The sequence below is a fragment of the Chinchilla lanigera genome, unplaced genomic scaffold, assembly GCF_000276665.1.
Source record: "Chinchilla lanigera isolate Chin_1 unplaced genomic scaffold, ChiLan1.0 scaffold00144, whole genome shotgun sequence".
Taxonomy (NCBI): Eukaryota; Metazoa; Chordata; class Mammalia; order Rodentia; family Chinchillidae; genus Chinchilla; species Chinchilla lanigera.
The window spans coordinates 2,793,737-2,804,148 of NW_004955545.1; the positions used below are offsets into that span (position 1 = coordinate 2,793,737).

The 10,412-nt window shown below is 46.3% G+C and overlaps 1 protein-coding gene across 1 annotated transcript; it reads right to left on the reverse strand.

The window, feature by feature from the left end:
• Positions 1 to 3,633: 3,633 nt before the first annotated feature.
• Isg20l2 (interferon stimulated exonuclease gene 20kDa-like 2) lies at positions 3,634 to 10,406 on the reverse strand. The gene is made up of 4 exons (XM_005411698.2): positions 9,939 to 10,406; positions 8,321 to 9,207; positions 5,528 to 5,728; positions 3,634 to 4,677 (listed from the first exon to the last, which is right to left on the reverse strand). Exons 2-4 carry the CDS (start codon positions 9,059 to 9,061, stop codon positions 4,564 to 4,566), a joined length of 1,056 nt encoding a protein of 351 aa, XP_005411755.1. The 5' UTR covers positions 9,062 to 9,207; positions 9,939 to 10,406; the 3' UTR covers positions 3,634 to 4,563.
• Positions 10,407 to 10,412: the final 6 nt, after the last annotated feature.

A 10,412-nucleotide genomic window follows, 5' to 3' on the forward strand; every position in this document is an offset into this window, starting at 1 on the left:
AAAGTCTTACCACAGAAATAATCTTTGTTGCCAGGATATAGCTCAGTGGCACAGCGCCTGCCTGGCAAGCACAAGGTTCTGAGTTTCATTCCTGGTACCCCCCCCGCAAAAAAAATCTTCACTTCAACTGTCCCACCCAAGGCCGTCTTCACATGTGAAAACTGCATGTTCCATACACAAGCATCACATTTATAGCACACATGCTTTGTTTTCCTGTTGTTGTAGTAGGTCTTTGTGATGCTTGTCTGCCTGTTCACCTGTCAGCTCCCCCGTGTGCTCCACAATTTTTTTGCATAGTCCCCTGGGCAGAAACATTTTGTTTTTCCTCTGCTATAGATGATCTCTTATGGGTGCCAGTCCCAATCTTCTAAGAACATTTCTCTGTTATTTTGCACTTGTTATTTTCTTTGTAAACTATCAAACTATTTATGTCACGTTTAAGACTGAGTAAAACACAACCATTGGCCAACACTTTGTGTTTCAAGTAACATCGTAGTTGCTGCACAACTCATCGACATCTACTCCATCTTTGGTTTTGTTGTAGAAAGTTATCACTGCAGGCTTCTGTTTTGTCAAGGTTTCCCTATCAGTATTTCCATCATGGTGCAATAGTGACATCAGCAGTACGTTCTTCTTTGCCATATACGAGGCCAATGTTGTATCTTTCTGAAACCCAAAGATTGTACTATTCAACTGTCTTGAAATTGTAACATTTCAATTTCTGCTTTGTTCCTGTGTAGTTCCTGTATTGGTCAACCTATGCTGTTAGCAAATGTAACATTAATTGTAAAATGAATCAACTGTCTAGTGCCACAGTCCACTTTGGGAGATGGGAGCAACACATCTGTTTACAACATCATTTGGTTTATTACTGTATGAGTAAGAACTGGGTAGCTGTGTTCCAGAATAAAAAATTGAAAGCATAAGTCTTTCCATCTACAAGGGCATACATTTTTATTCCATATCTTGGTTTTGGAGAATATACTGCCTGAAGCTCAGTGACCATGAAATGCTGCAAGATGTTCATTAATAGTCATGCGTCAGGGGCTGGGGATTTAGCTCAGTGGCATAGTGCCCGCCTGGCAAGTGCAAGGTAGTGAGTTCGATTCCCAGTACCGGAAAAACAAAACAAAACAAAACAAAAAATAGCCATGTGTCAGATGGTATGTAAATTTCTTGTCAATTTTCCATAAATCTCCTAAACCTTGAGCAGATAGCCAGATTATCAGTTCTTTTGCTCTCTTGGCAGTGGTTTTGTCATCAAACCCCAGCCAGTTTTGAAGTAAACCAAATCTCCTTAGTGTAATTGTTATTCTACAAACCTTAAGCCCACACTCAGCACTTTTCCATAAGTCTTTTACATTCCTATTACCAGTGGAAAGCCCGGCTAAGTATAGCAGACCTATGAAAGCTTTCAGTTCAGCTAGTGAGGAGTCATGATAAATACATTTCTGAATATGGCTATTGGTGCACACAGAACATTCTACTTGTATTTCATCATGTGTGTATTTCACATCTTGTAGCATTTTGTCTGTTACAAACAACTTCCAACATTGAATGGCAGTGCTGGCATTCCATCCAATAGGTTTTATCCCTGCCAAGGTCCTCACTATATTTTTAGACCAAGTTCTAATGTTGGATAGTTCCACCTGGTTGTGTAACCATTTTGTACCATTTCTAATAGTCAAATATGTACTCATATTGCTACTTTATCATCTGAGTCGAGGAGGTCTGCATTCCTTGTGTCTGTATCAGTTGATTCTTGCTCCATTTCACTGACACAGGAATTGGGGTCACATGACCAAGATCAAAATCATTATCATTTTCACCATCCACATATGAATGATCTGATAAGCTAGGTGTAGTAGCACACACCTGTAATCCCAGCACTCAGAAGGCTCAGACAGGAGGATCATTGCAAGTTCGAGACCACCCTGAGCTACAAAGTGAGCTCAAAGTCAGTCTGAACTATATATCAAGACCCTGTCTCAAACACACACACACACACACACACACACACACACACACACAAAGGAACGACCTGATTCACTTTCAACCTCTAAAACTTGCAAATCTGGTTTTTCGTGTGCCATTGTACTGAACTGGGGTGTTTCTATCAGAAAAATCAAAGAAAACTTTTTAAAAAACAAATCCTAAATGCAGCTATTTAGCAATAAGCATTTCATAGGTAAATCTTACCTGTTACTGCTTTGGATCTCCTGTAGACACCTTGCTCTTCAAGTGGGTGAATGCACAGGTAGGTTTCTCCTTTTACCAGTTGTGGCTATCATAGCCACACTCCATTATGGTGAAATATGTTTACACAACAGAAGAGTGGTGTGAGTGTATTTTACCCCCTCTGGTGCTCAGGCAGACATATGCAAAACCTATTAGATGAGCATTATGTAGGTTAATATCCGTTTGACACTTTTGCCACACACCTTGTAGTTCATAGTACCAAGTGGATAAACACAAAGATTGCTTCCTGTATCCCCTAGGTGCAGCTAGTGAGATGCACAGCCAGCTACTATCATGCTAAAGTACAAATTTATAGTGGAAAAGTATGGGATGGACTGCTGTAACCTAGTATTATGTTTCACTTAAGATTTATCCATGTGTGTTCCCAGCTTTTGGATTATTCCCACTTAGAACTGTGTGAGGACAGTGGGACTTCTACATCAAAAGTTTTGGACATGACTTATGTTGGATCTCACAGGTACCAATTTGCTCAAAGCACTACAATTGCCTATACAAGCAGATCCTGCTTCACAGGACACAAAAGCTGGGCTATGTCTTGGGTCTGATTTAGCAGAAAAAATTCCCCTCCACCAGCAATCATGACTCTGCCCTTGAAACCAGGTCCAGCTTTTCAACAGACCCATATTCTAGAGTATGTATGAAATCTTTGAAGAATGCATGCAGGCTGGGTATGACAATATACGCCTGTAATCCCAGCACCTAGGAGGCTGACGCAAGAGAATTACAGCAAGTTAAAGGCCAGCCTGGGCTACACAGTGAGTTCAAGGCCAGCCCAAACCACATAGAGACTGTCTCAAAAAAAAAGAAAAAAAAAAGAAGTGCATGCAGGGCGGTGTGTGCACGCACGTGCGCTTGTCATCCCAGCTACTTGGGAAGCTGAGGTCAGAGGTGTGAAGCCAGCTTGGGCAGTTCAGCTGGACCTTGTCTCAAAATAAAACTAAAAAGACAATGCAGACAGTAATCCTGGACACAAGGTCAGACCTGTAATTCAGCTCTCCAAGATGGTGTGTCACAGCCAAGGAAGAGCTAGCAGCAGTGATCAGGCTGGTGGCACCACGCACCTTTCCTCCCTGTTCCATGCCTCCTTTATTCTCACAGATTCACTTTCTATCTCTTTTGGTCACACGCCCACAAGTTACAGTGCTTGAAGTGTCATTTTAGGTGTGCTTGTTAATTTATGGCAGGGACCAGGACAAGGCACCATTAACACATCACACACAAATGTTTGGCCAGTGCTTCTCAGTAACTTTCAATAAATAAGAGGGCCAGTTTGCACCACCCAGAGAGACTGGGAGCCTCTTTACAGAACGATACAGCCCCTGAATGTCTTGTGACACTACACCGAAGTCAAAAAGGAACCATCACGCAACTGTGTTCCGTTATAAAAATTTATCAAAATAATCATGAGTTTTTAAGAGACTTGATTTAGCAAGGTAAAAGAGGACTTAAAAAATATTAAAACAATGTAAATTTTTTTAAACCCACCAAGCAGAACTAAATTAAATAAATCCTTCAGCTTTTCTGTATCAGAAAAGTTGATTTCTAAGCTGTACTGTCACCTCACTGCTTTGCAACCCTAGGAACTAAACTGCTCTCCAGATGGCTCCTCTGCAAGCCAGCAAGTTACATCCTGGCAGGTCAGGTGCACCAAAAGCAAGGTCTGTGATATGGAACAGGACTATACAATTCAGGGTCCAACCAGGATACTTGGGGGAGGGGGAGTTGGTGGGGAGCAAACCCAAGGCCTTACACATGCTAGGCAGGTGCTCTACCTTTGAGTCACACCCAGCCCCAAAACACTTGAAAATAAAAGGGTCTTGTTAATTACTTGAGAAATAAAGGCATAAAAATGAGACCTGGTGGGTATATGGTGGTGTGTAAAAATAATCCCAGCTACTCCAGAGACTGAAGAGGGAGGACTGGTGGAGTCCAGGCAGTCAAGGCCAGATTGGGCAACACACCCTCCCACCTGAAGAGGGAAAGGGCTACCCAGTGGTAAGGCAGGTGGGAAACTACATTTCCCAGTATGCCCTGCTGCTTGGCCAACATAAAGCACCCAGGGACCTGTGGTTAGCACCATTTGCGAGGTAAACAATCCAGGGCTGGGTTCAACACAAAGACTTCCCCTTCTATAGGATACTTAATCAGACATGAAACACAAGAGCGAGGTGAAATTGCAATGGCTATTGAGTCTGGGGTGGAGCCTCTCTCCCCAACAATTCCAGCTTCCCCAGGTATGCTTGGTTATGTGTAGGGGGGCTGTTGCCCATTCTCCTGGGTGCTGCTTCTGCTGCTCCACAGTTGCTAGTTTTTTGGGGGATTCTGGGCCAGGTGCTGTTCCCACTCAACTTCAACCAACTTGTACAGCTCCATAGTGGCCTGGGCATCTTCCACGGAAGAGTGTCCACCTTTTCCAGCCTGAACAGGGAGGAAGAGAAAAGGCTGAACCCACACGAACTTTTCCCTTCCCAACCAACACTGCTCCCTTCATCCTGCCACCCCACAGTGTTTCTTCTGCAGTCAGTGAGCTCCAGAGACAGAGTTCTGGTGGGTTCCATTCACCACCTAATTCAGGGCTCTAACTCCTAAGACTTTGCCTCTGCCTGCCTCGATTCTTTCTGTGGCAGCATATGGATACCCTACTAGCCTAAGTTCTACAGAGACAGAACACACCAGACCAAAGGCAGGACTCCTAAGTCTTCTACCCTTCCCAGCTCCTCAACTGCCTTCTACAGGGCATGCATCTACAACTTCCTAACTGGCACTCCCTCTCTGAACAGGGCATGTGAAATGCCTGAGTGGTCCTTAAACTACTGTGTTCTTTTAGGCCACCCCGACTACCTGCTTTCCTTTTTCTTTTTAGAGCAAGACAAGGCCTTGCTATATAGTTTAGGCTTGTCTTGAGCTCACTATATAACCCAAGTTGACATAAAACCTGCAGTGATTACCCGTCTCAGACTCCTGAGTGCTGGGATTACATGTATGCACCAGCATGCTGGCTTTCTTTCCTTCAGGGGTTTATACCTGCTTTGGGTTAATCTTTCTTTTCCAAAGTATCATTTAGAATGTTCCATGAGGAAGACTAAAAGTACTCATTCTCCCTCCATATAGAAAGAGACTCCTGGGCCCCTTAGCTCAAAGCTGTGTCCACCAGAGCAGCCATGTGGTGCTCTACAGCCAAAAGACTTCTGGGTCAGAGCCTGCAGAGGCAGCAGGAAGAACTCATGTGCCACAGGGGCGTGTGGGGTGACACTCAGGGAGAAGCTACCTGGATGTCCCGGCTCAGCAGCTTCTTGGTGAGAGTCTTGAGAGACATGGTGGTATTCTCTGGGCAGCCTGCCTTACGATTGAGGAGGGGGATTTGGGAGGTGTCTCTGGTGAGGGGCTTGGGGTGAAAGTACTGCAGGGCTTTGAAGTCATTGTGGATGGCATGTCCCACTACGATCTTTCCGGCAAGGATCTTCAAGATCTGGAATAGGTAGCGGAGAGGAGGTGAGAAGTCAGACTCAGATGTGGACCCTGAGATCCAGAAAGCTGCCCATGGCCATCAATACCTCTGGTTTCTCTGCACCAAAACCTACCTGCCTCATTCTTGAAATGCCCTAACAAGTTTTCTTTCTCCTAAAATCTACTTCCTCTTCCCCAGGGTAGAAGTAGATAATTTCCATGTGCAACTTTATTACTTGGATCTGTAATGACAATAACTCACCCTTTTTAAAATTATTTTTTTGTAGTGCTGGGGAAATTGAACCCAGGGAACACTGAGCTACACCCCCAGACTTCCAAAATCTTGAGACAGGGCCAAGCGTGGTGGCACATTCCTATAATCCCAGCACTCAGGGTGCTGAGGTTGAGGCAAGAGGATCGCTGTGAATTCAAGGCCAGCCTAGGCTATATAGTGAGCCTGGACTACATAGTGAGACCCTGTCTCAGAAAACAAAATAAAACAAAAAATCTGAGACAGGGTCTAAGTTGCCCAGACTGGTTTCGAACCTGTCGTCCTCCTGCCTTGGCTTCCTGAGTACCTGAGATAATAGGTGAGTGCCACAATGCCCAGGTGTTCCTTACCTTCTTATTAATTTCAATCCCAATGATAGATTAATTTTCCTTTTGTCCTAAATTGAATTTACACTTAAGATTTGACGCATTTCTGTAATTCCAGCACTCAGGAGGCTGAGGCTGAAGGATTATGAGTTCAAGGCCAGCCTGAGCTATACTGAGCCCTTATCTAAAACAAAAAAACAAAACAAAACAAAACAAAAAATAAAATAAAATAAAACAAAAAAGATGCTCACATATGCAGTTCAGTTTTTTTTTTTTTTTTTTTTTTTGGTTTTTCTTCGGTACCGGGAACCGAACTCACGACCTTGCGCTTGCCAGGCAGGCGCTTTTGCCGCTGAGCTAAATCCCCAGCCCCCAGCCCCGCAGTTCAGTTCTGACTCGCGACTTTAAGTCCTTTATCATCATGTTAGCCTTACACATGTGACTGGAACCCATGAAATGAAGGATGGGTTCCGAGGTAACAGAAGCCCCAGATGAAATGCACCTAAATGTGTGGTTACTTTTGGGGAAAGAGCCTATGTTTTTCATCAGACTCTCAAAGAACTCCAAACCATAAAAGATGAAGTCACTTAAAGACTAAAGCTGCACAGGAGACCTTACACTAGTCTTGGAGCCAAATAACAGCTCACCATTTGAGGATCATACTGCATGAAGACTACCAGTGAGTTCAAAGAATACATCATGGGCTCCAAAGGCTGTTCCCAAAATGGTGTTCCCAAAAGCCTGTACAGAAAGTTATAGTGCTATATGGCCTCCCAATGGGATGCCCTCAAAGAAATCATATTCATCTGGACATACTATTTCATAACCCTGTGTACTGGTCAAGTGCCTTATGTTGAAAACCAGCTATACTCCAGTCAACCAAAGTATTTAGTTGCTCTTGACCTGACCTGCAGTTTACTGTCCATCAATACCTTGATTTCACAAGATTCAATTTCTGGCTTGAGGTAATCTGCTATCTCAAACCCATCCCATCTTCTGCCTCTCCCAAGTCTCTATTCAGCTTCCCCCTGTGCTCAGGATATCCTTCCACTCTTGTCTAATAGCCAGCTGCTTTGCCTCTGATCAATCTCCCAACGGTCTGGCCTGTGCTATAAGGAAGCACAGAGAATCCAGATTAAGTAGTGTGAGCTAAACTGCAACGGCATGGATCAGCGGCGCCCTCTGGTGGCCTCCTAAGGCCAGCTGGCTCTCCTCTTGCTCTTTCTCCCCCCTTTTAGAGCTCACCTCCCTTTCTTGTTCATTTGTTATGCTCCAAAATCCCGCAGAAGGTTAGAATGAATAGGTTAGCTCAGTAAGTGAGGTGAGAACCGCGACCTACCCAGTCCTGTGCCTTCTATGTCCTTTGCTACAGGCCAGTTATCCCAGGTATACAAACATGCTTCAGCTCTATCAACTTTCTGACCTCTCCTACCTCTTGTCCCAGGTTACCTTTTGTTTGGGAAGCCCTCTCCATCTCCCTTCTCAATCCTAGGCTCTCATTCTGTAAGGCAGTGATGGTGAACCTTTTCAGAGCTTTCAGTGATACAAACAGCCCACAGTGGCACACATGCCATAGATTCACCACCACTGCTATAAGGCATTTCCAAACGAAGCCCTTTCCCAACCCTCATGCCTGTGTTCTCCCAGTTTTATCACTGGCTTTTGTTTCTCTATACATACTGCTAGTCTCCAGCTCAGTTCCACTAAATTCCAAAATGTTTTTTTCTTTTTTTGGAGACAGGGTCACACCATGTAGCTCAGGCTGGCCTTGAACTATGTAGCCAGGCTGGCCTCAAATTCAGTGATCCTCTTGCCTCAGCCTCCCTGAATATACAGATTACAGGTACCTAACACCTTGACATACACTTTCACCACTCTTTACCCCAACAGGAGGCCTTAATCATCTGATATTCTGCTCCCCCACAATCTTTTGACACCGTTTCAGGATGACACCCACTGCTGGAAAAAGTCTCTCCATCCAGCTGTCATTGTCATCATCATGCTCCATAATCCTCACCTGGCTCCGAGCAGTCTTAAAGGGTGTAGCCTTCACCATGTGCTGCTTACGGATACCACTCCACCTGGTCCGGTAGTCCACAATGGGGCAGGGGGGAAGGACATACTCATCATAAAGCACATCTCCATCATAGTTAACAATACTACACCGAGCCAAGGAACTAACGTGCCCCTTGGGGCCTGTGCCCACCATCTCACAGTCAACTGCCACCATCTTCCCTGGTTTCCATGAAGCACCAGAGCATACACTCTTTGAGTGGGCTTGGGTGGAATTCTGTGTGACACTGTTCTCAGGGGGCTTCTGAGGGGGCTTCTTCTGAGGGATCTTCTTCTGGGAGCGAGCTGGAGGGCTCTTAATCTTTGGAAGGGCACTCTGGAACTCCCCCAGCAAATCTACTTTACCCACAACAGAATCAGTCTTGTTTGAAGGAGCAGGGGTCAGCCAAGACACTGTAGCTTTCTTGCGGAGGGACTGCTCTGACCCATTGCTGGAGGCAGTTGTCTTCTTTTTTCGCAGAGAATCGATCTTCCCAGTGCCATCGACTCTCAGAGTTTCCCCTTTCTTTGTAGGTTCTGAGTGTGGTTTAGGCACCTTACTAGAACGTTGGTTCTTTTTATTAAGAAAACCTCTCTGTTCCAAGAGCCTTCGCCTCTTGACAAAACTTCTATGCTTGGCATTTCCTTCTAATGACTTTTTGAGAGGAGATTCGGCAAAATCCAGATTCAAGAGTAAAGTAGACATGAGGACAGCAAATGGTGGGAGTGCAGTTGGGAAGAGTGGCTTACGGATGACAGCAGGATGATATTCTCATTTTCTACTGAGTCCCATTGTCTAACAGTCTGTAGAAAACCCTGAGAAGAGTGATCCTAGTAACTGTACCCACAGGCCTAAGGGAAAATGAGAAAAGATCCATTTCTGTAAGATTTAAGGCAAGAAAGTCACCAAAACAACCTGCCAGAGAGACAGGGAAATGAAATGATGCAATGCATTCGAAGGTAAACAAAATATGGATTTTAGCAGAGCCCCACAGTTCAGTAGACTTAGGAAAGTCATTCTCCTTTCTGGGCCTCAGTCTCAATTATAAAATGCAGGAGCTGGGGATGGGGATGTAGTTCAGTAGGAGACTGTGTGTTCAACATGAGTAAGGACCCGAGTTCCATCACCAACACCAAAAAAAAAAAAGGATCCAGGTGCCGCACTCTAGGAAGCTGAGGCAGGAGAATTACAAGTTCAATGCCAGCCTAGTAAAACCCTGTCTGGAAAAAAAAAAAAAAAAAAGGAGGGGCGCTGGGGCGGTAGGACGGTGTGGAGGCCCTGGGTTCAATCCCTAGTACCGCCACTCAAATTCCGCGGGGTTGTGGGGGCGGGAGGGCCCACTGAGTTCCATTCTCATTCTCGTAAGGTCTAGAAGCCAGAAGAGGTGAGCTGGCATCTGCCTACAGAGAATGTCCAAGCGAGCTCCAAAGCAGTGAGGGATACAGCACAGGTGGCATCCGCAGCGCGGGCCCCAAGAATAGGAACCCAGGCACCCTCTCTCTCGGCTCCGCACGATTTGTGGAGTGTAACCGCCGCACGCACCTCACCCACGTCCTCCCAAGCAAAGACCTTTGACACCTACCAGAGGCGCGAAGTGAGGGAGATCGGAAGTCAAGGTGGCCCACCTCGCAAGCACACTTTTGACGGTTCTCGTGATGGGGACAGTTCGCCAGGCCCACAGGCCTACCTCCTGGACTGTCCCCACTACGAACGGAAGCGTCCCGAGCCGGATACAGAAACCGGAGCGCGCCGTCGGGCCCCGGGCCGGCAGGCGCGCGGATGGGAACGTGCTGGGGGCCGGCGCGCACGCGCCCGAAGCGCCCCCACTTCCGGCAGCGACACCAAGGATTCTGAGTGTATGAGGACCGGCAGCGGCGGAGGCGGTGGCGGAGGCGTGGGTGGGGGCGGGGGCGGGATACGCTCCCCGGCCCCTCTAGCCCCGTGGAGGTACAACTCGAAGGTGGGGTAGGCCACGAGAAACCGGAACTGCAGAGCGCCGGGGACCGGCCCCACTTCCGGCAGAGGAGGGCCGTGGGAGGGAAGACGCTGGAGCAGG

Excerpts from the sequence above, each read along its gene's own strand:
- Isg20l2 (XM_005411698.2), bottom strand. The coding sequence starts at position 9,061 with ATGTCTACTTTACTCTTGAATCTGGATTTTGCCGAATCTCCTCTCAAA. Across the intron at positions 5,729-8,320 it reads TTAAGACTGCTCGGAGCCAG|ATCTTGAAGATCCTTGCCGG; the intron begins GTGAGGATTATG and ends TACCTATTCCAG. Across the intron at positions 4,678-5,527 it reads TGCTGAGCCGGGACATCCAG|GCTGGAAAAGGTGGACACTC; the intron begins GTAGCTTCTCCC and ends CTCCCTGTTCAG.